This window comes from Camelus bactrianus, chromosome 5 (assembly GCF_048773025.1).
Source record: "Camelus bactrianus isolate YW-2024 breed Bactrian camel chromosome 5, ASM4877302v1, whole genome shotgun sequence".
NCBI classification, from domain to species: domain Eukaryota; kingdom Metazoa; phylum Chordata; class Mammalia; order Artiodactyla; family Camelidae; genus Camelus; species Camelus bactrianus.
This window is the reverse complement of record NC_133543.1, coordinates 9,381,310-9,407,787: the sequence shown is the minus strand read 5'-3', so window position 1 is coordinate 9,407,787 and position 26,478 is coordinate 9,381,310. Positions and strand designations below refer to the sequence as shown.

The following is a 26,478-nucleotide window of genomic DNA, read 5'->3' as shown; positions in this document are numbered from 1 at the left end:
ATTAATCGGTTTGTTTCAAAAACCATTCAGCCTGCAGTTGGAGTGAAAGATTCTGTTCCTAAAAAAACAGGAGCAATGAAGAATTTTCAAAGATTCAAATCAGGTAAATTTTGCAATACAAATTTAATTCTGAAATGAAGTACAGTCTTCTTCTTCCTAACTCCTTTTACTTTTTCAAACTTAATTGAAAGATGACATAAGTAAGGCAGATGTTACGATCGGTATCCATGTTTGAAAAATATATATAAGCATAAGAAATAGATTTTTAAAATGTCAGCTTTGACTCGGATGTTTCTATTGATGTTGGGAGACACTAAAGTGCTCAGTTTGGAGTCCGAATACTTCTCGGGGATTCTGAGAGATTGATTATTTGGTTCTAAGATTTTTCCAGTTTTAAAATGCTTAATTGAATTCTGACCTTTACGTAGGGTAAAGCTTCACTTGCTAACATGTCAGTCATATTTCACTTTAATGATTTTATCGAGTGCTATCACATTGCTGATATTTATTTATTTCTGTACTTATTTATTAATGGAGGTCCTAGGGATTGAACCCAGAACCTTGTACATGCTAAGCATGTGCTCTACCACTGAGCTATTTCCCTAGCCCAAAGATCTTAAGCCAACTGGATGTTTTGATTAGGAGAGTGTGTGTGTGGTGTCTTTGATTATTAAAAATGATGGAAGTTATTAGTCCTACCTTAGTATTTGGTAGACATGATCTTTTCAAAAATAATCCTAAAAGTTTTGGGGTTTAGGATATTTTTTATACTATGAAAAATTATTGAGAATTCTGAAGAACTTTTAAGTGGGTTGTATCTATTGATGTTTAGTATATTAGAAAATGAAACTGAAAGATTTAAAAAACAAGCACACAGAAACATTGCGTTAGCCATTAGAGCTATAATGTTATCACATGTCATGTATCTGGAAACCTCCACTGCACACTTAACGGAGAATGAGAATGAAAATAGCGTTCAGTATTATTGTGAAATTAGTTTTGACCTCCTGGACTTCCTAGATGGAGGGAACTTGGGGCTTCAGGGCTTCTCGGATGGCACCTGAGAACTGCTGTTTTAAACAGGGCTCATGGATGTGAAACCAGTGATATAATCAGAGCTGTAGTAATAAGTCATACAATATTTTTTCTGCTCCTATAGTTTTATCTTTTCTTTCCTTACCTGTAGAATTAGTGTCGTATTTACAAAAGATTCTCAGTTATCTCCTATAGTAGTGACTACAAGCTATAAACTCAAAGTTTTTCTAATAAATACTGTTTATTCAAAGATACTTTTAAGAGTTTGTCCTCTGCAGCAGAGGAGCAAAGAGGATAGACATGTAAAGAAATAGTTTAGAGTTCAGCTGGTGAAGACACACTAGAAAAATCTGTGAAGTACCAAGGTAACTCCAAGGAAAGAGATCCCTGTGTCTCTGCAGAAAGAGAGCTGCAATCAAGGAGGACTTCACAGAGCAGGCTGAGTCTTCAAAGAGTAAAAGGAACTTGTCAGAACAATAGAGGGAAACGTTCAGATAAAGGAAAGATAAAAGCATAAAAAGTAACAGTAATTTTGGAAAGCATGAATAACATTGCTCTTGAAGCTTGGTATGTTGTTAAAAAGGTACTGTTAGGAGGTAGAGAAGGTGACTTTGTATATTTCTAGTGTATTTTTAAATTTTGTTTTATTTCTTTGTTTTGTTCATGTCTGGTGAATCAATTTGTGAGTGAAACTTTGAGATGTTTGTATGCCTTTAATCTGGTAACATCTAGTATTTCCCAAATAGTTTGTTGAAATTTTAAATAATTAGAAGTATTTCTTAAAGAAGAAAATATCCAGGTAAAGATTAAGCTTAATTTAAACTGTCAATTGATGAAATGTGTTGTATGTTTTTATAAAGATGATGCCTTTTATCTAGCTGTTCTAAGTAGTGAATTTTAACTAAGCATATTCATTTTTCAGCAGGCCTAGACTTAGAAAGCACATCTGAGGAAGAGCAAGAAAGACTTGTTGGAAGTGAAAATAACCACTCACAGGTATGTAAAAATGTAAATTTAAATTTCTTGTTTAATACTGTTTTTTGTGCTTTGATAACACAGTTGAAAAGAAATTGCCTTTCAAACTAGACTTTTAGAGTCAATAAATAATTATTTAATATCTAGTTTTTAATAGCATTTTATCTAGTCACAAAACTTAAAGTATTGTTAGGATCTATAATAATTTATAGTTAAATTTTATCCTTGGAATTGAGGCAAAAAACCTTCCTGAATATTGTTTTCCTGTAGTAAAAAAAAATTATAAAAGATAGAGAGGAAAAACAGAAAATCCTCCTTTGTTGTAGAAACGTTTACTTCAAAATCATTTAGAAACACTACTGATAAAGTTAGCCTTTTGACAGAAATCAGTTCTTTCGAGAAGTGTCTGTGTTTTTGCTCTCATAAAAAGATGGATATCGATCACCTCTGTACACTGAGCATATTTTATAACAATGTTGGAGACACTGTGAAATAGCATTATTTATTTGTAGGTCAAAGAGCAGATGAATTCTCTGGATGGCCTCGATGACTTACCTCGGTCACCGGGGACAGCTTCCGAGGATTGCGAGTCGCTTTCCCGTAATTATAAGAACACCCTGAGGCTAATCGAGCGACTTAGCCCGGAGAGTAAAGGTAGGACCCCCGTGTGACTACACAGCCTTTCTAAGTGTCTCGCGGTAACGTGTGCACACCTAGTGCCACCCAGGGAGCGCGGCTCCGTTACAGTCCCCTGCGTCTCAGGAACCTGCTCTGTGTTAAAGCAGAAGCAGACGTGTTGTGCGCTGCCAGCCAGGCGCTGTGACCGTTCCCTCTCCCTGTGCTTTCTGTTGACTCTGCTGCTCCTACGCCTTCACCCAAGGTCAGGGTATCACTACTTCCCTCCTAGAACGCTGAAATCACCTCAGGACTTTCTTCTGCACCGTTCCACCTCCTGGGACCTTGGTCTACACCGCAACCATGATTACTAGACAGTTTTTAAAATTCAGGTCTTTGTTACCTCCTTGCCTAAAATCCAGCTCCTGCCACTCGTAGCTCCATGGTTAAAGGCCACAGTCCTCTGGCTTCGTCTTGTTTCCTTTTATTACCCTTCTTTCCACATGAATTTTAGAATCAGCTTGTCAATGCTAAAAAAAAAGTCTGCTAGTGTCCTGGAAATGAGATGTAGGTTATGTTGAATCTGTAGATTAATTTGGGGAGAATTGACTTCTTAACAAAATGAAATTTTTAATCCCGAACAAAGTTTATTTCTCCATTTATATAGGTCTTCCTTGATTTTCTCAGCAATATTTTAGAGTTTTTAGTGTCTGGGTGTTTCCGTCTTTTATGAGTTTACCTGTATTTCTTATTTTTCAGTGAGATTATAAGTAGTATATTTTTATTTATTTGTTTTAAAATAATATATTTTAAATTTTAGTTTCTGATGATAGAAATACAGTTGATTTCTGTATAGTGACTCTCTGCCCTCCAACCTGGCTGAACCCATTTGTTAGTTCTAGTAGTGTTTTTATGGATTCTCTCAGATTTTCTAAATAACCAGAGGTGGTCCAGCTTTTTCTTCTTTAAACTACTGTGTTACTAAGGATAGTTCACATTTAAGACTTGCAGCCAATAAATACATTCTCTGTCACAGCTAATCAGCTCTGTCACCGTTGCAACAAGAGTAGCCATAGACAATACACAAGTTAATGGACGTGGCTGTATTTCAGTAAAAGTTTATTTACCAAAGCAAGCAACCCAGCGCACAGGTTGGAGTTAGCTGACTCGCACCATGTAGTCATATTCCCCGCTGATTAGCAGATAGTTTTACCTCTTCATTTCCCATCCAGATGCCTTTTGCTTCTTTATTTTGCCTGATTGCACTGGCTCCAGTACAGTGCTGATTAGAAGGAGTAAGAGAAGCCACTCCTGTCCGGTTCCTCACCTTCTGGGAAAAGCATTCCGTTTTTCACCGTTGCGTATGGTGCCAGCTGTCGGCTTAGCACAGATCTTTGTCATAGTGAAGACGTTCCCTTGGTTCCCAGTTTGCTGGAAGTTTTTATCAGGAATAGATGTTGAGGTTTGGCAAGTGCCTCTTTTTATCCACTGACACGATCATATGGTTTCTTTTTTAGTTTGTTAATATGATGAATAACATTGATTTTTACGTGTTAAAACAGCCCTGCATTCCTGGGATACACCCGACTTGGTCACGATGAATTATCCTGTATTGTTGGATTTAATTCGCTAATGTTTTGTTTAGAAATTTTACCTCCATTTTCACGACATTAGTTTTCTTTCTTGTAATATCTTTGTCTGGTTTTGGATTCAGGGTAATGTGAGTTTCATAGAATGAGGACATATTTCTTCCTCTTCATTTTTTGAGGAGAATTTGTGTAGAATTGGTATTAAATTTTCCTAAAATATTTGGAAGAATTCACCAGTGTAACCATTGGGACTGGAATTTTCTTTGTCGTAAGGTCTTTAAATAGGACTTTTGTTTTGGTTTTTAAGATGTAGGGGTTTTTGGCTTATTTGTTCTTTCTTAAGTGAGCTTTTGTAATTCCTCTCTTTCAAGGAATTTTACCCACTTCATCTGAATTGTCAAATTTATTTGCATAATGTTCATAATATTACCTTGTGATTCTTTTAACATCTGCAGAGCTTACAAGAATGTCTTCCACGTTATAGATGCTCAATATCCATTTGTTCAATGTATGGATGAATGAATGTGAAAATGCACAGTCCTTTATACACAAAAATTATTCATATATTTTGTTTCTATTTTTGTTTTCTTCCTAATGCAGATCCTGATAGGTTATTGAAAATTCAGGATCCAGTTGATTCATTCCGATCAATAGAACTTAAAGAATCTGACTGCACACAACTTAGAGGAAAACTTAAAGAAATGGAAAAGAAGGTGAACTGGCTACACACAGAGCTGCTGAAAACAAGAGAAGCAAAATCACAGTTAAAACTTCAAAATATGGAGTGGGAACGAGAGCTCCGCCACATGAGGTACTGAATTTCTTGGTTTTAAAGAAATATTTGAACTCTTTATATTTACTTTAATACTGTAGGTATGTAGGAGAAGTCATAATTGCTAACTTCCCTTTTGGGATTTTACAGGGGAGAAAATTTCATTAATATTGTGGAATGTGAGACTCTTGGAAATAACACAGCAATATATATATATCTATATCTATATATATATATATCTCCTCATTCTATATTTCTTTAAAAAAATTCTTTGATCTTTATCTCTCAAGTGTTCTCCAGAAAGTTTATATTACTTTACATTCCCACTTGCAGAATTATGAAATGACCATTTTTCTCAAGGCAGAAACTTTCAAAAAATTTATGCAGTTTGATTCTTAACATATGAATGGATGGACTAAAAAGTAAAGTGGAAAGTGATTACTGGTTAGTTTATTCAGCATCGCTCTCATACAGAGATAAGATTAGTTCAAAGGTCTATGCTGAAAGCGTGGATTACTCTTTATTTTTTAATTACTTACTATGGATCCTGCCTTGTACCAAAAGGGATTTAAAAATGATTTACTAAATAAATAATATTCAACAAGGTAAGTTCAAAGTGTTGCGAAAGAAGAAACAAAGTGTAGGGCATCAGGGAGTAGGCTCCCCAGCCTCGCCTTGGATTATGCTAATTAGCGGGTCTGTGTTCTGGAAAAGGCACCTGCGGTTGTTATCTTCCCCTGGAGATCATGTAGGAGTCCCTGTAATACTTCAGGAAGTTGAAATTTTATCTCTCATGAACTTATAAACTTGTTTCTAAATAGCAACTTCTCTTTTAACTAGTAACTAATTTCTCTGTCCCAATGAAGGAGTAACTTATGACTATGTGGGGAAAAGAGGGTAATTTTCAATTCAAACCTTAGTGAATAATTGCAAAATTTCTTTCCTACACTATTGACCAGAGTTACTCTTGATTGAAACTCAGTAGCATTTTGTCTTTTTATTGCTACTTTTCAAACGTGTGTGTGTGTGTGTGTGTGTGTGTGTGTGTGTGTGTGTGTGTGTGTATCTTTATGAAGAGATTGAAGTGAGGAATTTAAAATGTGAGACTTAGAAGTGAAAAAAAATTGAGAACATAGAAATTCCATTAGGGTAATAAATCAGCATGTGAAGAACCAGATCATAAAATGAACTTTTTATTTTCTAACAAAATAAATTTTAAGGTAAGCATATTTCACTGCAGATTCACATTAGAACAAGAAACAGAGAAGAAGAAAAATGCTTATACATTATATGAAAAACCTGAGGATGATTTAAAAAGAAAAGAGAAACAAGACAATGAGCAAGTTTTCCTGAAGCAACAGATTGAAAGCACTGCCCGAGCACTAGAATGCAAACTGAAGGGCGTAAGGAATAAACCAAATCAGGTAAATTAATCTTAACGTGAAAGTTTCATATCTCTAACACTGTTTCATCAATATTATTTATAATATTCTTCTGAATGAATCTATATTTGCATTTAAAACAAATAAAAGTTATCTCATCCTAGATATGAACTATGACATTTAGAGCTTAATTTACCAGTTTCTTGGTGTTCTTGGCATCTAACAGATGCTCTGTGTCTTTTCTGAATGAAGGAATGGAAGTTAAATTGAGCTTAATCATTAACATAAGGTTTGACAGTTTTGGTCCGTTCAACAAAATAACAAGTGTAATTCAAATCCATGTGTTAATTTTGGCTTTTTGAAGTTAAAATCCAGGTTAAATCGCCTTGAGACTATGATGGAACTGGTTAAATGCCTTATAAAGAAATTTTCTTTCACTGGGATTTCAAAATTTCTAGATACTGACAGGCATATGCAGAATAGATAAGCCAGATTATACTGTATAGCACAGGGAAATATATGCAAGATCTTGTGGTAGCTCACAACAAAAAACAGTCACAATGAATATATATATGTTCATGTACAACTGAAAACTTGTGCTCTACACTGGAATTTGACACAACATTGTTAAATGAGTATAACTCAATTTCAAAAGTGTTAAAAAAGTTTTTCTTTCATGATACTACATCCCTTGTGTTTTTGCTCTGTGATAAATTTAGCTGTCATGTATATTAGAATTTGAGTTATTTATATGCATTAAAGGTCCCTGTGCTTAAAAAGGCTACTTCTTTTTAACAGGTTTAAAAAATTTTTTTAAAGATTCCCCTCCTAAGCTTTTTTTGACTTTTTTTCATGGTATAAAACCCAAAACCTAATGTAATATGTCTCCAGGTTTTAGAAGAGCGAAATGACGCTGAGAGACAACGTTCTCGAGTGCAGAATGCCAGAGTAATACAAGATGACATCCTGGCCCATCATCTTTCCCAACAAAAGGAGGCAGAAAAGGCTAATAAGGAAATGAATGCTGAGGTATTTTCTTTAGTCATCTTCAAACGTGTGTGTATGAATTTGTATACTTACATAGTTTAAAAACCAATACTGTAGGTACAGAAAATATAGAGGGTTTTAAAAGCCTATATATGTAAATATATTTTCTGGAGGTTTCATTTCCGGTCCATTGGATAAAGCAATATTTTGAATTCAAGTCCACTTGCCGGCAACAGTGACGTAGTGACATTCACAATGGCCTCATCCAAGGAGAGGCTGTTAATATTGCCCATAGGAATCGATGAACTTTCCATTATCTCAAAACTGTTGCTACTAACGGCAGGCATTCTAGTTTCTGGCAGTGATCTCACTCCTTTGATAGACGAATGGAGAGGTAACTTTATCATTTCCACTGATGGTAAGGAGGGAAAAGCGCAGCCAGTTCAGAAACCGTAGTTTGGGTGTCATTCTCCTACGTGTGATGAAAAGGAACGCTCTGCTCCATGTGGTATCCGATTTCAGTACAAGGAGATTTCGAATGTAGTGATAGATATGCCGTACTCTGTACTGAGTGATAATTTAATGATCAGTATTTTATTTTTAATAAAGCAGTTCACTGTATTTCCCTGATATTTCACATCCATTACTGTTATAAACACCATGAAGAAGAAATCAAAATTATTGCAGAAGCAAATAGTCTCCTGATTTTCTACGAAGAGCTCTGTAAATTTGACCTTGTTGACCTTTAGTGTGTTCACCATTAGGGAAGTAGAAGGCTTCTGTTGTGTTTATGTATTTATCCTAGAGAAATAGCTTTGGTTTGGTGTAAGTGTCAGAGAGTCAGAAGCCCTGGGGGAAACCCTGCAGCTTGCTTGTGTTTTCAACCCTTTATTCCAGAATTGTCACAGCTAAATGAGTTAACTGATGTTTGTAGATGTGCTTAGAACAGTGCTTAGATTTATCATTTATCCGTAGATGTAATTCTTATAACTCGCTCTAAAAATGATAGAAAGGGAGAATATTTATGGAATATTCTCAGGAAAGAAGTTTTTAGGAAATCTAACCTGGCCCAATTTATACAGAGCTAAGGCTCTTACTTTGGGGGTAGCTGTAAAGGTAAGATGTCAGATATAATTTTTAAGTGTAGTCAGATTTATTCATTTTTTTTTTTTAAGCCTTTTGGGTTTGTTGTATTTCAGAGAAAGAAAGGCCTTTCCGATTCTGAGCTTCTTAAACATCCTTTTGTGGTTTTTTTTTACTTTCATGGATTCACTGTCTTTCATTAAATTTTTGAACTTTGGGGATTTCTGGTTGTTTAAAGTTTGAGATTTGTATCCACCTTAAGTTTTTCCAGTTGGATACCCAGTTACTGCAAACTTTTTGTTGTATAAACTTAGAGATTAGTCTTTCACTTCCAAGGAAATTATGATATGTCAGTTTATTGCGTACAGTTCAAAGAGTAAGAGATGAGGGGTTTCACTTACAGGACACGATGGATTTTAAGCTGTCTGACCCAAAAGATAGCAGCGAGGTGCTTCCTCAGCAACTTCCTGAAGCTGAACGTCAATTCCGTGGCCCAGAAATTGAGCTCCATCCCAGGAAAGATGCTCTTAGACCAACGACGTTGTTATTAGAATGCGTGCATAGAGACCGAGGCCAAGCCCAGCGTTCAAACAAGGAAACTGAACCCTTGTCTCAGAGCAAACAAGTGGAATTCAGCAAATACACTGGAAAGCAGGCGTTCTTGAAGGAGACAATATGTAAACTACAGAGTGAAAACACGTTGCTTCGACAGCGACTGGAAGTTGCTCAAAATGAAGGCAGAAGTGAAGAGACAATACTTAATACCCCACAGCTCTTTCTGGATCACATGGGAAAACTTGAAGCCATGAGCAGACGAGTTCTGATGCTGGAGGAAGGAAACAAGGAGCTAATCGATGAATGCAGATGTTTAAAGCACAGACTGTGTCAGTATGAAACGGACAGAGCAGAAATGGAAGTAAGTACCCAGAAAGGGAACCAATTGTCAGACTTCCTCAAAGAAAATTCAAAGTAGTATCTGATGAAAGCTGAACGTTGAAACTAGTTGAATATGAGAAATGTGCGGTCTATAAATATATACATTGTAAAGCAGCCTAAAGGCATTTCTTGTATCCAGCAAACAAAAATTAGACCTGAGAGGTGCTTTACTTTGAGTAAAGATGCCGTGTCACCTGAAATTCTAAGAGATTAAGCTATAAGTTGTTGACAGATACAGGCAGGTCTTAGTAATTTATACGGCCCAAATCATTTTAATCTTTCTGTCACCACATTTTAGTATCATGAAGCAGATAAATGAAATGCTCAGAACTAAAATGAGTATTTTGAAATTAAGATTCAGTTGTGTGAACCAAAAAAGTAAACAAACAAAAAAAAAAAAAAAAAAAAGAGAGAGAGAGAAAAGATTCAATGGTGTGGATTACCTTGACAGTTAAATCCAGATTTCCCAGATGAACTGATGTGTAAATGCTGTATCTTGCAGTACTTTTCCTTCAGTAGCTTTTCATACATTTTTATTTGATATAACTTTATTTTTATTCATGTCATTTGGAATTAAATTTAAAATATTTCCATCTCAAATCATGTATTGTTATGATCTCTCCACTCCTTGAAGACATCTACTTTTCATTCAGTCATAATTTGGGACAAATGTAAATTTTAGCAAAACTGTGTTTGACTTAGTCTCCCATGTTGTATTTATAATTTACTTTGAACATTTTTTCAAATAATGTGCTCACAGTTCTCATTGCAAGGCTCAGTTACTGTCATTTGGATCTAAGTTTGTCCAGTACAGAGGAACTGGAGCGCTCTGTGATGTTCGAGTTTGGCACTGGGGTCCCATTTTCAGACTGAGGAGGAGCAGCCAGAGTCCTGAGTGGCAGGAAGGGAGTGAGTGGGAGGGGTGGGGGGAGCCGTAGGAGCTGCAGTCCAGGAGGCAGGGGAGGCCAGGTTGTCTCGGGTCCCCAAAGGCCACTGGAATAACCTCGCTTTTATTGTGAGATGGGAGTCTATTGGAAGGCTTTAAACACCAGATTGAATATGTGAAGAACTCTGAACTTAAGCCTCTAGTGAGAAAGAGGGAGAATGTTCCACAGTGTGGAATTTACCACCACTCATCCCACCCACACACCCCTTTCTGTTTGAGACTTCAGTGGGGGTAAAGCTTGGCCACTTCCTGGGAGGGGCAGGGAATGGCTGGTGGGGCTGCATCCATCGTCTAAGTTAACTTACTGTCGGTAAGGCAGGAGGGTCACGCTATCTGTGTCTTTAATGGAACTCAGTAGAAAGGAATGTGTGCCTGTGAGGAAAAGAAGGCGAATTGATGTCTGTGGGGATAGTTCTCAATGTCCATTTGTTGGAGTTATATATTATTAATGTAACTTAATGATAAGGTGACTTAAAATTCAGTAACAGAGTTATCTCTTTAGGCCCATATGAGACAGCTTCAACAAGAACTGACTGACACCCGAAAGAAAGTGTCCATGTTGGAAGCGTCCCTGGAGGTGACAGCACATCATAAGACTAATTCAGAAAACAAGAGACGGGATGGAGAGAGGAAGTCACATCAAACTGCGAATCCAGTACGTATGAAGTTCAGCACGTCGGCCGTGAGTGTGCAGCGCAGAGTGTTGCAGGACACTAGCTTTTCAGGGACAGCTTTCTTTTGCATCTTCCTTATAATTTCACTTTTATTATCTTTATAATGCACTTGTTTCTTAAACTTGGACTTTCATTCTGCCATTCTTTATTTTTTTCTTATAATATTTACCCTTAGAGAAGTTGAGATTTATACCTCTTTCCTCACAGAAGTGAACTTTTTTTTCCTATTAAACAGTATTTGTTAGTGATCTCTCACCACAATGAGGCAAGCTAGATCAAATCAGAGGATAATGTTTCATGGAATGTTCCAGAAAATTGTCATGTCTCATCTTCACTTTTGTGAATGGATATCGAATCTGTGTGTATTTATTTCATGGATTTCAGAATGCCTTGTGCAGAAAGGTCATTATACAAACCAGTTGAAGTTAGGCATTGCCTTCATTTTCTCTTCATTTTAGACATGTTGTCAATGCACGGAGAAATTCAGATCACATCTGTACACCCAAAATAGAGAATTAAGAAAATTGTCTAGATCCTGCCTTTGGATTTTTTTTTTTTTAACTTTGTTCAAATATAATTCACATATTATAAGGGGATTGCATAACTCAAGTGGTAGAGTGCATGCTTAGCATACACAAGGTCCTGGGTTCGATCCCCTGTACCTCCTCTAAAAATAAATAAGTAAAACTTAATTACTTCCCTCCACCAAAAAAGAAAAAAATTCACGTATCATACAATTCGCCCATTTAGGATGCATAGTTAGTATCTCCTAGTATATTCAGAGATGTGCAGCTGTCACCACAATCAATTTTAGAACATTCCCATCACCCCAAAAAGAAAGCCTGCATCCCTTGGCCATCACCCCCAGCACCACAGCCCCCCCACCCCCTGGCAACCACCAGTCTGACTTCTGTCTCTATAGATGTGCCTGCTCTGGGTGTTTCCCAGGAATGGAATCACATGCTGTGTGGTCCTTCATGATTAGCTTTTTTCATTTGACAAAACGTCTTCAAGGTTCATCCATGTTACAGCGCTTGTCAGTGTTTCCATTTCTGTTTATTGTCGAACAGTACTCGGTTGTGGGGCTAAACCATTTACCCATCCATCAGTTGATGGACCTTTGGGTTGCCTCTGCTTTTTGGCTATTGCTAATAATGCTGCTGTGAACATTTCTGTCCAAGTTTGGGTGTAAACATGTTTCCATTTCTTTGGGGAACAGACTTAAGAATGGAAATGCTGTCATATGGGTCATATGGTAACTCTGTTTAACCTCTTGAGGACCTGCCATGCTGTTTTCCAGAGTGGCTGCACCATCTAACATTTTTATCCAAAGTGTATAATTCTCCCAATTTCTATGCATTCCTGTCACCACTGGCCACCAGCTCTCCTGCTAGGTGTGAGCTGGCATCTCATTGTGGCTTTGACTTGCATTTTTCTGATGACTAAGAATGTTGGGGATGTTTTCATGTGCTTATCCATTTGTGTATCTTCTTTGAAGACCTGTCTGTTTAGGTTTTTGCCCATTTTCAAATTGGGTTGTCTTTTTATGATTGAATTGTCAGAGTTGTTTTTGTATCCTGGGTGCAATTCTTTGATCAGAAGTAGGATTTTCAAGTATTTCCTCCTGTTCAGGAGCTTGCCTTCTTACCTTCTTGACGGTGTCTTTTGAAGAGTAGAAGTTTTTAATATTGATGAAGTTCAGTTAATCTATTTCTGTCTTTTACTGTCCTAAGAAACAAGTGCCAGATCCAGTCATGAAGACACACCCCTGTGTTTTCTTCTAAGAATTTTGTAGTTTTAGCTTTTTCATTTTGAGTTAATTTTTTATATATTGTATGAGGTAGAGTTCGAATTTTGTTCTTTTGCATGTGGATATCCAGTTGTCCCAGTACCATTTGTTAAAAAGACTATTATTGTCTCATTCAGTTATTTGACACTCGTATTGAAAAGCAATTGACCATAAATGTGAGGGTTTCTTTTAGATTCTCAGTGGTGATGCCATGATGTATGTCTGTCCTATGCCAGTACCAATTCAGATGTTCTGAGAACTCTTTCCGAGTCTTCTTGCATATTTCCAGTTGTTTTACATAATAATAAAAAGTCAGTGTCACGGAATGTCTGTAACTCTACTTCTGTGGAGATTTGCTGCTTCGTGAAGGGGCCTGTGGCCAGCTTATGGCTTGCTGACTCTGTGACATGACAGAAAGTAGGCTTGCAAAGGTAAAGTCCATCCCTTCCCCCCCATTCAGACCTTTAGTTTCTCACCCAGTGCCTCCCACTTCACTCCAGTTTCCATCAAATCATGGTCACGGGATCTGCTGACTCAGTCTGCAATATACTTCATTATGTTGCATTGATTATAATTCATAGACTCATCCATAGATTTCAGTATCTAGAGGCAAAAGGTTAAGCCTGGAAAAGATTAAATCAACCTTCCTCTTTGGAAACCTCTCTAATCCATCCTCTTGCCGTTCACGATGAAGTCCTCTTTTGGCTTGGTTCTTGTGTGTAACACTGGTGCCGATCTTGTTCTTGGTGTACATCCTGCATCGTCAGCTCCCTGTGTCTACCTCCTTTTACTTAAAAGGAGAGGCGCCTAGCTGTATTCTATAGCTTAATGCATAATTAATGAAATAAATATTTCATCCCATCCAAGGAAAATTTTCCAAGAGTACAGCTGTTAAAAATTAGATAATATTCAATCAGTTTATCAAAAACAGATAACAGATTAGTAATTTGAATTTGAAAAGTTCAAAGCCAATCTCTGATATGGAGAAGCATTGTGCTACAACATGAAGCTGAGACAATCTTACCTTCCCTTCCCAACAAGCTTTTAAGTAAGGTAAAGGAAAAATTGTATTTAATTTAAATACTGCAAAAGGACATTACATTTATGGTTCCTTAATATTTTATTTTGTCTCTGAGGAAAGGAAAATGAAGAGTGAGTGCTAGATTAATACATTCTCAAAGCTGCCTGTCTCTTAGAATTTCAGTTAATTGAAATGAGGTAAAAAGGCTGATTTTGGTAAACTGACTCTTTCTATTTGTTTTTCAATTATTAGACTTCAAATCCTGTGTCTCCTTGCTCACCAGTCTTCCTTAACCTCAAAGTTGAGGGGAAACTGTGAAATACATGCCTGTTTGTAAGGAGCTGTAATGGGATGGAGCTCTAAAGTATCTTCCCTCTCGCTAGTTCTGAGGTCTTTCTTTCAGTTATCTGCTGCTTCTCATCAGCACTTTGTCATTAATAAGTTAATCTCAACGTTTGTTACATTCCAGTTTATAGGAGACCAATTTCTACTATATTCAAGTTACATTTCTTACTGTCTTTTTTCATCCACTTTTCTGCTTATCTGTTTTTGCCTAACAAACTCCTCAAAGTTCAGTGGCTTAAATAAGCATTTATTTTGTTCACAACCTGCACTTAGGAAAAGTGTGGCCAAGACAGCTGGCCTGTATTCCTCTCAGCTTCAGGTGGGGCAGCTCGAAGGCGGGGGGCTGGAATCACATGAAGGTTCACCCATTGATGTCTGATGGTTGATGTGGGTGGTGGGCTGTGGCTTAGGTGGGGCGGGAAGGTGGACCCCCTCCCCTGGAACACGTAAGCTGTCTCTGTGGCCTGAGCTTGTGCACCTGAGACTGGGTTCCAGGGTTAAGAGCGAGGCAGAAGCTGAATTGCCTTTTGAAACCGAGCCCTGCAGTTCACTCGGTGTGACTTTCACTGTTTTCTGTTCATTAGGAGCAAGTCACTTAAGGTTGGCCCATATTCTACCTTTTTTATGGAATTTAATTTTGAAAATTTATGGAGACACTCAAAAACCAGCATAATCTACTCACTAGCCACAACGTTTTCTTACTGCTTCCACACGAGAAATCCACTTATCCCCACTCAGTCCCCAAGCAGGTCTCGGTCGCTGTGGTGTTAGGCTCAGGCTCCAGTGCAGGGCCTTACTTTCCCATCTTCCCCAGGTCCAGGTGGGGCTGAGGTTCCTGGGCGTGGTGGTTCTGGTGTACAGCCCTTGGGAACGCTCCCCTCAGTGCTGAGGCTTGAGGATAAGGAGACACGGGTTATTTACCACCACACACCCGACATTCTGCTGAACTGCTAAGGACTCCCTCACTCACAGCTGGAAGGTGGGAGGCACACTGGCCCGTAGCAGTTCTGAAGTGCAGCCTGATGCTGTGGGCTCTTTGATTAGGACTTAGTCCTAACCCTGGGAGGGGTTCTCCTTCGCCGCCCTCTCTGAGCTCTTGGTTCCGTCCCTTTCATGAGCAGTGACCTGCGTTTGCAGCTGAGTGGTTCTCTCAAGCCAGCTTCCTCCCCGTAGACCTTCTAAGAAAAACCCAAAGGCCTCTTCCCGTTTTGCACTGTCTTGTCTCTTTCAGTCCAAGCTAGCAAGCAGTAGTTTTGCTACCACAGTTCTCTTTAAAACTTTGAGTTTCCTGTGAATTTTATTGGGGTTCCTGCCATTGGAAAAGGTATTCTCACGTCTTTTTGAGATAAACTCTTCACCTTGGGCTTCCTGTGAAGCTGTTGTGGGACCGTGCCTTTGAAATTCTTACGCTTTTAAGATCTTTAAAGGAATTTGAGCCAGCACGTTAAACCTTTCCAAGGTCTTAACAAAGCCTTGGCTTCATCTTTAGACTGTTTTCCTGGCAGCACCCTAGATTTGATCTTCGCCCGGAAGCCATTTCTCTGCTTACCCATTATGTGACAATTGGGCGTGTGGAGATGCTTTAAATGGGATACAGATATTTGAACCCAGTGAGTCCTGGTTCCTTTCTATTTAATAATCTTTTTGCTTGTTTTAGCTTATCTCTCTCATCAATTTTACTTTCAGCTGTTCGGTAGCAAGGGTCCCGTTCCCTCCGGTTTCAGTGTCATTTTCTTCCCTGGCCTAGAATCCTTCCCTCTCAGCCCTTCAAGGGCCCTCAGGCTTCCACTAACAGTCTCGTGGACACTTTGGGCTTTCACTCTTACTCTTCTCTACATCTGTTCAGGTTTCACCTACCTCCAGGTGCAAAGGCATCCCCACAGTTTGGGTTCTTTTCTAATGGTTGTGCCCCATTTTTAATATCAATATCTGTGCCAGTGATTTATTGCTAATAATTTATATAATAAACTGCCTCAAAACCTGGTGACTCCAAACAGCATTTGCTTGGTTCCCAAATCTGTGTTTAGACATGGCTCAGTGGAGCCAGCTCGTTTCTTCTCCACTTGGCATCAAGCGGGCACTAGCATAATCTAAAGGCTTGTTCATGCACATGTCTGGAAGTTGGAGCTGGCTTTGGTTGAGGACATTCCCTGGGGTCATCAGCTGGGACAGCTGTGTGTACAAAGACTCAGTAGGTGGCCTGGGCTTCACAACGTGGTGGCTGGGTTCTAAGGGTGAGCATCCCTATGGAGTGAAAGTCAGAGGCCATTTAGCCTTAGAAACCACACAGCGGTGCCCCTGCATTCTGTCCCCTGGAAACCAGTTAACTGAGGCCAGTACATACTTCAGGGGAGGGAATTTCGCAGGGGAAGTGCCAAGGAATTTGTAGAGATGTTTTACAACCACCACCTCCGCCTGCCTAGTGTCAGCAAATAATCCTTCTATCTGAAGGAAAGCAGTTCTTCCCAAGTCAGTGTCACTGAAATTCCAGCAAGTTTTTTTGTTTGTTTTTGTTAAGTATGTTCTCTTGTTTTGTGGAGAGCCACAAAGGATTACAAGAATTAAGGCTTTTTTGTGTGTTTAGGAAAATGTATGGGTCATCTTACTAAACCACTACACTAGGAGATGGATTTCTCCTTAACTCTGTGAATCATTCATTGCTCCTTGGCATGCAATTCAAACTAGCATAAAATATTTGTATTTCAGAGAAAGGCTTATGGCATTAGAATCCATATTTGTAAGATGTATTAATTGCAGTCTTTTTTTCAAAGTCTTGTTTTGGGAGGCATTTATTAATTCAGCCCTAAGTAACTCAATATGATCTCCCTAAACTTTAAAAATCATGAAGAGTTGAGACTTGGGGAAGGAAGGGCTAAGAGACTTTCTACTAAGAGGTGACTTGTAGTCATTTTATGTAGGAAAGACATGAAACAACTACAGAAAAGAAGATTGTAAAATCAAGTACAAATGTATAACAAAGATGATGAAAATAAACAGTATATTTTTGTGACTCTTGGTGGTTTGAACTTTTTTTCTTGATTTTCTGAGTAATTTGAGTTTCTCCATTCCACTAGGTAGATATGCCACTTTATTGTAACTGAATTTATTTCAACCTTTGATGCTGGGTTAGAGTTAGGCTGTTCTCAGTCTGCTAACATCATTACCAAACAATTTTATCTTTTTCATGCAGAATACTGATCTTCCAGCAAAAGAGGAGTCTACATCTTCAGTAGTTCTCCATCTGAGTGCAGAAACTCAGCTTCTTCTAAATGAGTTGTTACCTGTGAAAGAGATGCAAAGGAAATGTGAAGCACTAGAGGAGGAGAAGAAGAAGTTGGAGGAAGAAGCAGTAAATCTGAGACGTCACCTCGAAATGAACCCAGTGGAACGCAGCCAAGTGGAGCATTACAAACAGGAGCCTGGAGAGCAAGCAAGACGGGATGCAGTAGAAGCACTGAAAGAACTCAGGCGGGCTGTGCAGCACAGACAGGAAACTGAAGAGCAAGCAAGACATGATGTAGTAGAGAAACTAAAAGAAATCAGCCAGTTTTTACAGGTGAGACACTGATCTGTAATGTGCTCTAACTCACTTTGCTGAGAATTACAGTTCTGATGTGTACATTTTATGTATTTCCTCTACTTCCCATATAGCAGTTGGTTTTGTAGATTTCTGGAAGGAAGGCCGCTTTTGTTACTCCCTTTAAATAATTCAGTTTCCATCATCACTATCACTAAATTGATCTTTCAGAACAATTCTCACTAGAGAATCATTTTTAAGACCAATTGGTGTAAGTCAAGACTACTAGGAGGAGAAGAATATATTGTGATGTAAATACTGTGCCACACTCGGGGATTGCTCTTGAGTTGTATTGTTCAACTTTTAAAATTTTAAATCGATCCTTTTATTCTTTGAACTATCACATTACATGAGTACTAATATGAGTGATTCAACTTTAATTTTGTAATTCAGATTTAATTCACTTGATATTGATGATAAGTAGTTTAACATTCAGCTTTTTTCTCACACTTAAAATTGCTCTCTGAGTCATTGACTCAAAACTAAAGGGAACAAATAGACTGTAATTACTCAGGTTATAATTATTTTTAAAGTTGTATCCTTTTAATTTGCTTTAGGCACAAGCAGGATTTCAAGAAAACGTGTTGAAAGAGTATAAGCGTGCTTCAGTTAGTCAAACGGAACCCAGAGTTAAAGATCTGGAGCCTGAAATTAAAAGTGATTGTAATGAAAACAAATTGGAAAAATACAAACAACTATACCTGCAAGAGCTAGAAAATAGAAAGTCTTTGGCAAGTGAACTTACCTCGTAAGTCAAAATGTAGAATTATAGAAAATAACTCAGGTCATTAATTTGCCTCTGAGGCATAATTCTTACTGAGCCAGGTTCATGAGGTGAGCAGCAAGTGAAAACTAACTAGATAGTGTAATTTGGGGAAATGATGTTAGCAAATGAACTCCCCTTTAAAATGTCAGTCCAGGGCAGTTTGCATCTCCCTGCCTTTTGTTGCTTTTACACGACTTTATTTTTTATATTTGCATATATTTAACCCGATCTAGTCTTTAAGCTAGGGGTTTTGCAAACTTTGTAATTTAGACAGCCATATTATCAGAAATTTCTAGCTGGAATTCCCATAAATAGAAATGTTAATGAGTTTAAAATTGACTGTGTTTTGGAAGAGCACAATGTAAACCCAAGGGGCCCCATGCTGGTATTTGGTGAATTTACGTTCTTGATTGTGATATTTGGTGTCACCGCTCGTGGGCACCCTGAGACGAAGTACTGTACCCTTCTAAGTTTGTCTCTGCTACACAAAGGCATGCTTGGGGAATAGGGGGAACTTCACATAGGGGTGAAGGGCAGCATAGTGGTTCACAAAGTGGCTAAGAAGAATGTGGTGGCCTGCCCGAGGGGGTGTGTGGGAGACAGAAAGGGCGGGTCCCACCTCCGGTGCCTGAGTAGCAGTGTTACAAGCTACAGGTCTCCCCGCTATCCAAAAGTAGAGCGTTCCTATGAAAGTTGTCGATGTAAAGCAAAGAGGCAGTTACCTTAGGACACATCTTGCTGGTGGATGCATGAAATAAATATGCATAAAGCACAGGCGCTCACGGACACGGTCCTAAGCCGTGGCGGCGTGATGCCGGGACACTGAGTGTGGTTCTGCGGAAGGAGCTCGGTGGGGCCCCTCTCGCTTCTCGGGGCGCTCGTTGCCCCTCTGATGGCTCGGGCTAAAACAAACACCCAGCGCTATTCTGGCTTTTTGCTTTTTTCCCATAAAAGTGAAAATCCGCTTGAGAGTTTGTTTGATTATGGAAAACAGGAGCTGATGTAGGCCTCTGGTAAAAGCGAAGTAACAAAGTGAGCTTTGGGAAATTGGGGGACAGTTGAAATTGCCCCTGGCGCTGTCGGAGTTCTTTCCCACCATCGACTGTGCCGCCTGGTGCCCCCCAGAGGTGGTGGCTCTAAACTGTTGCTCAGTGCCGCATGCTTCCTTTCTCCCAGGTAATGAGTGAAATGTGTATATAAGGGGGGTGAAAGCAAATGCTTGAAAATGGCTTTGAGGAATGGTTTATCTTTTATTTCTAAACTGGTTTACTGAGAGTGAGTATGTCTAGATGCAGCCGGTGCAGAAGGCAGTGGGGGTCCTCTGTGGGGGCGTCTCCATCTCTGACTCTCCCCACTTTGAAGTACTTGTTAGTTAAGCACCCCCCCCCCCAGGCACATACGTCCTTCTTTAGGGCAGTTTTAAACTGTAATTGTTTACAGTAGGTCTTCGCTGACGTATTTTTGGTGTTAAAATGCAGTTTAATGGGACAATCTGTTTACTATTATAGCAACTGTAAAAATACACATTACTTAGGAAGAAAATGAAATGAATGAAATCTGTGTTTTGCGATCCTCGCAGGGTTAATGAGAGGCTGGCCGAAGTGAGCACTAAGCTTCTGCTGGAGAGACAGCACAAGAGCTCTTTCCCTGGCTTTGTTCCTGCAAGGCCTGTTGGCGCACCTCCTTCTGCTGCTGGTACTAGCATGGAGGCCAAAAGGAGTCCTACTCGAAGAAGGCGCTTCAGGACTTTTTCCGACCCTTCAACTAACTTGAGCGTTCCCTTGTTCCGGGTTAGTTATATTATCTTTTTTTCCTTGGGTTTCAGATTTCTGATACAATTCTTGTTTTTAATTTGATGAAATTCTGAGTTGTTTATTTGACTGATGCACACTAAGTAGAAGCCATCGTTAATTGTGCTTATAAAGAAAGGAGACAAATTTTATAATTTTTTAAAGTCCCTGGACTTGTAGTTTTTAAGAGATACCTGTCATTAACTTTATTCAATAGATGCAACTAAACTGACAAATGTTAAATTTCTTAAAAAGCTCCATTTTAAATTCTATTTTAGAAGTTAAGTATTAGTGCCAAATAACTAGAGATCCACTTTCCATCGATTGGCTTAGTTTCTGATTGATTTCGTTTTGGCATTGGTTGATAGTAATTTTCAAGTTTTGCTGCAGCCCAGTTTTTCTACCCCTAAGCACAAGTAAATGATTGGCATTGAGCTACTTAACCACATGCGGATGCTTTTTAGGTAAAGGAATCCAAGATAAATTCTTTTTATGAATTCAATAAACTTGTAACACTAAAAATATTAAGTTCCGTTTTTAAGTTTAAAATTTTTATCATTTTCTTCTGTAAGAGTACATCCTTAACTGCTATTTTACTTCTAGTATTGTTATTTTAATTGTTATAAAATGTCTTACTGAGCAGTTGTAGAACATTTCTAAATACGTAGTCAAGGAAAGCAAATACTTCAATTTTTAACAAGAAGTTCACTTATGTCTCTGTCTTGCCCTCACCTGCAGGAATACCGAGGTGGCAACGATAGTGAGTCTTTAAATTACAACCAGTTTTCATTGTGTATCGTTGTTAAAATAGCCATTTAAAGCGGTACGCGTTGGTTTATGGTTTGATGGTGTTTTCATGATCTTCTTGATGCAGAGAAGGGTAACACGGGCCCTTGTTATGTGAGGTCTCAACCCATTTCTTCTCACTTGGCTTCGTGTCATAATAAATCAAAGAAGAATAAAGCTCAGGTTTCGTAGACAGTGTTGTGGTTAAATTGAGTCTAAGTGCTTCAGAGTCATGAAACCGGACTGCGTGGTGTTAAAAAAAAAAAATGCATGGCTAACACTTCCGCCAGTGGCTAAGCATGATGCAAACTCGAAATGTTTTCATTAGTTGTCACCAAAAAATCGACAGTGTGTCACTTTGCAGGATGATGGTGGAAGAGTGTGGGTGCAAAAGCAATGCAAGAGAAAGCTCCTGAGGACAGTTTTCTCCTTTAATGTTTTTTGGGGAAAGAGGTGTCTATGTTTTAGTACTTCTAGATACACTGGAAAATGATTTATTTTAACCTCAGTGTTGTAGTTCCGAGGTACACGTATTTCTGTGGGGCCGTGGGGCCGAATCATGCTAGGTTTAGCAGGGAGGTTAACAAGCCCCGCTCTGTCCGGGTGCAGAGACACGTCTCCCTCAGCACTGCCGGGCGCCTCACAGGACTTACTGTACATTTACTGCTTACAGAATTCTTAGTCAGACTTAGAGAAAGAAGGTGCCTTGTGGAATTGCTGGGGATGTAATTATTTCTGCTGGGAAAACATAAAGTAATGCTATGAGAGGTGTGAACATACTGTTTAAAATGACAGGAAGGGATGGGTTTTTGCATGGGGCTTAACAAAACAACAGACTTCCACAGCTTTTCAGCTATGGTTCTAGAAAGCAAAATGTTAAAAATGGCATTGCGGTTGAATTTAACATTCTCCTTTATGTGCAAGGTTTTAACATTTTGGACTGTTCCTACTGTGAAGTTCCAGCTTACTCAGCATTTTTTTCTAACTTGACAGAAGTGTTGCTCTAAGTCTGAGTTCAGTCGTGCTGGTTGTCGAAGCAAGTTTTTTCCAGTTCGTAACACTTGGGTTTATTGCCTCTCTTACCACTGAATGAAGTATAGCCTTGTCACGTGACATCGTTGTAGCGGTGACAGATGGACCCCGTATCTGTTTTGCCGATTTTTACCCTCAGATTTCACATTCTAGTTTATTTCTGGGGTGTTTTGTCCTACATGTCAGAAGCAATTTTACAATTTTACTCAATTGTGTTATTTAATTATATTACTATAAAATACAAAAAGTTAAAATTATCCTGAGCAGATACATCACTGTTTGATTTTCTTGCACATAGAACTTTTTTTCTGAGAACTGAAAACTTAAAAATGGATTCCAGACAGTATTATAACAGACAAAATTTCTCTGTTTTAAAGATTATTTTGTGTTCAAGAATGTTTTAGTATTGGTATGCCTAACGTGAAGCATGGCCACAATAGTTAATAAATGTCCTTCAGATCTATTTTAAATAGGAAGACTAAATTTTACACTCATTGATTTTGGACTTTTGGTGTATTACTGACACTTTCAAACATTTTCTAATGATTTATTTAAGTAACTTAAATTTCTCAAATGTCCATTCAGTTTAGCAGCCCTTTTTCTAAATGGGATTATAGCAGTGCACCAGAGCTAAAACGATTAACATTCCTAAGACTTTAACTTTTGACATGACACAGCACTGCGTCTCAGCAGAATCTGGTCACGTTTCTTTTAAAAGAAGGCTTCCAAGGCAGGGCACATCCACTGTGAATTTTAATTCTAATCAAACTATCACAGTAGTTAAGCTCACTTGTCTTAAGGCAGAGGCAGAGTTCAATAACCTTGTTTCTGCTATCAGCTCTCTGCCCTGTGGACTCCCTCCTGCCCTCATTTCATTTTGTCTGAATGGACAAATGAGGAAGCGTGCTATCTTTTGAAAGACAATCACTCAACTTCTTCCAGTTCTTTTTCTTTCATTCACTTTTTTCTCTGTACTTAATTTTTTAGCTCCTTGATCAACAAATACTTTCTCATTTCCTTTCTCTGCAGCAAAATACATGCATTTAATAGTTACAAACTGACAAGTGTCATTTCCTTCATACGTTAGCCTATTTACAACAGGATAATGAATGAAAGCAGTTAAATGACTTGATTTTATTTCATTTGTGGAATTGTACTTATGTTTATTACATTTAAAATAAGAATGGTACCAAATTTTAACTGAAAAGTATCAATAATCTGAGAACATATTCACTTTGGAAATGAAGGTGTGTGTATACGTGTGTGGCAAGTGTGTTTTTATCAAATTGATCTCGGAAAGAGAGGGCAGCATTATCTTCCAGCCTGTGACCTCAGTTTTGACCTCAATCCTGCAGTGTCCCCAGTGGGACCTTCCATTTCTATGGGACATAGTCTGCAAACTGCCAGTTAGGAGAGAATGCTCCTAATTAAAAACCATTAGAATTAAAACTTGCTGATACATTGTCTTCCTGTGTATAATTTTCTCACCTTTCTGTGTTTTTGTTAAATGGAAAAGTTTAAGTAAAGCTGCAGGTTCCTTCTCCTTATTAATGTTGGACTTCAGACCACTTCCACCATCTGGACATGGGGGTCCTCACCTAGAAATAAACATAAAGGTCCCAGAAGTACCTATTTAGGAAAACAGCTTTGCAGAGGAAAAGATAGTAATCTTACATTCAGCTCATGTGAAAGTGTGATCTACATTTTGCATAGTGTTTATTAACGGTTATATGAATTTATTTCAGTAAAGTCTTCTCCCTTCATCTGTTAGGCGTTTTTCACTTCACAGGACCCACCTGGCACTTTTGTCACGTTGTTGATGGCAGAAGGCCTCTGTAGAATGCTCTTGTCAGACAGTGTTATGGAAAACAGTCTCTGAAAATACTGGCAAATGGTAGCCCCAAATTTTGTCTTTGCACCTAACATTTACAAAGGCCTCGGCTCTCGTGTCGCTGTTACCACCGCAGTGTTTATTATGTCTGGTGGACTAGTTTAGACCCTGTTTATTGAGCGGGTGACTTTTATAAGAAAGGTTTTTAAAAGAACACTGTAGGTGGGGACTTTTGCAGTTTGAAATGTCCCCACACATTTCATAATTAAATACCTAACTAATTAAGTCAAGTTTCAAAAAGTTGGCCCTAATTTCTAGAATGGAAACAAAGTTACATTTAAAGAATTACGTATTGTTTTCCGTATTTCTAACTCTAGGAATTTGTGAATCAGAATCCAACTTTTGTAACTGTCGCTAGTCTCTCCTTTTCTTTTCTTCAAGCAGATTTTCTGATATAAATATTTTAGTCATATACAGAGAGCAAAATACATTTGCTTAACTTGTTTGCCGGTAGAATTTTCATTTGACATTATAACAGAACACTTTTCTTCATTTTATGCATCTGCAATTCTGTGCTAAAAACTTTAGCAAGAACAGACCTTAAAATTAAAAGTGCAGGAATGGAAATCTCATTTTAAGGAAAAATCCATTAAGGTTAAAAAAAACCTAAACTTTTATAAAGGGCAGTTTTTCTGAGAACTGCAGAGTAATGCATTCAGTGTAGAACATGACTTGAATTGTTTAAACTCTTTGTACTAATAAGATCGGGCATCGCCCTCTGAGATTTTGTGTATCCGACAGGGCAGTGTTTATTGTGCTTTCCATCAGGGGAATCTAAATAGCCTTTCATATATATGTTCTGTATTATCTAAAATCAAAGTAAGTTAGAATTTATTTTATTTTAGTCCTGTGATTATTTTTTCTATTTAAGCAATCCTCAAGTAAGGTCAAGTCTCTAAAAGTATTTATTTAAAGGCCACATTTCATAAGCTAGCTGTCATTCCTATGATAGTGTTTCATATTTAACTTACACATTAAAAATAATATTTGACTTATTTCAGATGCGGAAGTAGTTGGAGAATAATACAGATAAAGAATTAAAAGAAGGTATGTTGCCAACATTTCTGAATTAAATTTAGACATTGATTTCCGAAATACACTGTAAACAGTAAATGGCATCTCTTTCTATTGTTTGAATAACAGATACTATGTTAAATTTTTTTGTTACACATATCTAATGAAAAATGTGAAAGCACAATTTCATTCATAATGATAAGTGTACTTATTCCTCATTTATTCATCATGATCCATAGCTTTAAAAAAAATCTCAGGAAGTCTGTGTTCTCTATTTCTGGCTGTGCCCTTCCTCTTCTGCTGTCCCCGTGGGCCTGTCACCTGCACACGGACCTGTTCTCAGAAAGCATGGAGGTCATCAGCTTCTCGAGTTTGGTAGTGACTGAGGCCAAAAACCCAGACTCAAGCAATCACAGTTCATGTACCTGTCCCCTGGTGGATGACAATTAATTTCCTGTCATTCACTTTGTCAGGGGTTAACATTTTGCCCTCAGGAAAAATTCCAAATTCCTTAGCTTGGAAGAAAAACACCCACATCGATCTGGCTCTTGCCAAAGGCTTCAGCCATATCTCTTTACTCCCCTGCTCTGCCCCTGTGCTCCAGTGGCTGGTCAGACTGCGTCCGGCTCCGCGGGCGCCCCACCTGCCTCTGCTCTGTGTGTTTGCTTCTTGCCTCTCCCTCCCACACTTTCTCCTCCTCCTTCAGGTATCTGCTTACACGTCACGGCCACCAAAGAGGGGACAGTATTGACACAAAGCTGGACGTCCCTTCTGAGTGTTCCAACTGTGCCCTCTTTTATACCTGTCATGGCATTTATGTCTCTGTACCGAAATTGCCGGTTTATCTAGTTTTCCAGTTTACGGTACATGATTTTTCAGGGTGGGCTTTGTCATCTTCATCTTGTGATTCCAGTGCTTGTCACAGTGACTTAGTACATGGTTGCCGAGTAAATGAATGAAGAATGAGAAAACCGGGGGCTCTGATCCTTAGCCACAGGAGCAGTTAATTCAACATGCAGCCCTGGGCAAAGTCTAGAGTAGTAATCTTGTATTTTGTGTTGTAATCGTGTGTAGGTATTTTTCGTTCTTCTTAAAACTTAGAAGAGTCTCAGCTTTTCTTAAAAAATAAACTGACATTTAGTTACCTATGAAGTATTTTAAGTAAAGAATCTAATTCTTTCATTTTCTTTCCAGCTACTACTGAACTTGGATCTAAGTCCTAGAGACTCTCTCACAGCCTTGATGGACGAATCAAGTCTAAGTCCAGATCTGGTTTCGAAAGCACGTGAAGAATATGTGGAGATTTTGAAGAATAATTGTATGATGTGCAAGATAAATAGTAAACATTTACCTGCTGGGCTGTTTGCTTAACATTTTATTTACTTTCCATTATGTAAGATACTGACCCTGTTTATTAAGGGAAAATACTCTTGCATTCTATGGGCATGATTAAAATTGATGTAGTATTTTAAA

At 38.3% G+C, this 26,478-nt stretch overlaps 1 protein-coding gene across 1 annotated transcript; it reads left to right on the top strand.

The window, feature by feature from the left end:
* The first annotated feature begins 60 nt into the window (after positions 1–60).
* LOC141577685 (ankyrin repeat domain-containing protein 26-like) lies at positions 61–26,478 on the top strand. The gene is made up of 13 exons (XM_074363386.1): positions 61–103; positions 1,961–2,031; positions 2,523–2,664; positions 4,815–5,025; positions 6,227–6,410; positions 7,260–7,397; positions 8,842–9,354; positions 10,823–10,975; positions 17,340–17,705; positions 18,284–18,474; positions 20,072–20,282; positions 24,993–25,038; positions 26,200–26,478. Exons 1-12 carry the CDS (start codon positions 76–78, stop codon positions 25,002–25,004), a joined length of 2,220 nt encoding a protein of 739 aa, XP_074219487.1. The 5' UTR covers positions 61–75; the 3' UTR covers positions 25,005–25,038; positions 26,200–26,478.

What these genes read in the sequence shown, in the direction of transcription:
- LOC141577685 (XM_074363386.1), top strand. Translation starts at nt 76, where the DNA reads ATGAAGAATTTTCAAAGATTCAAATCAG. An exon ending in TTTTCAAAGATTCAAATCAG is followed by an intron (nt 104 to 1,960) that starts GTAAATTTTGCA and finishes ATTTTTCAGCAG; the next exon opens with GCCTAGACTTAGAAAGCACA. An exon ending in TTGGCAAGTGAACTTACCTC is followed by an intron (nt 18,475 to 20,071) that starts GTAAGTCAAAAT and finishes CGATCCTCGCAG; the next exon opens with GGTTAATGAGAGGCTGGCCG.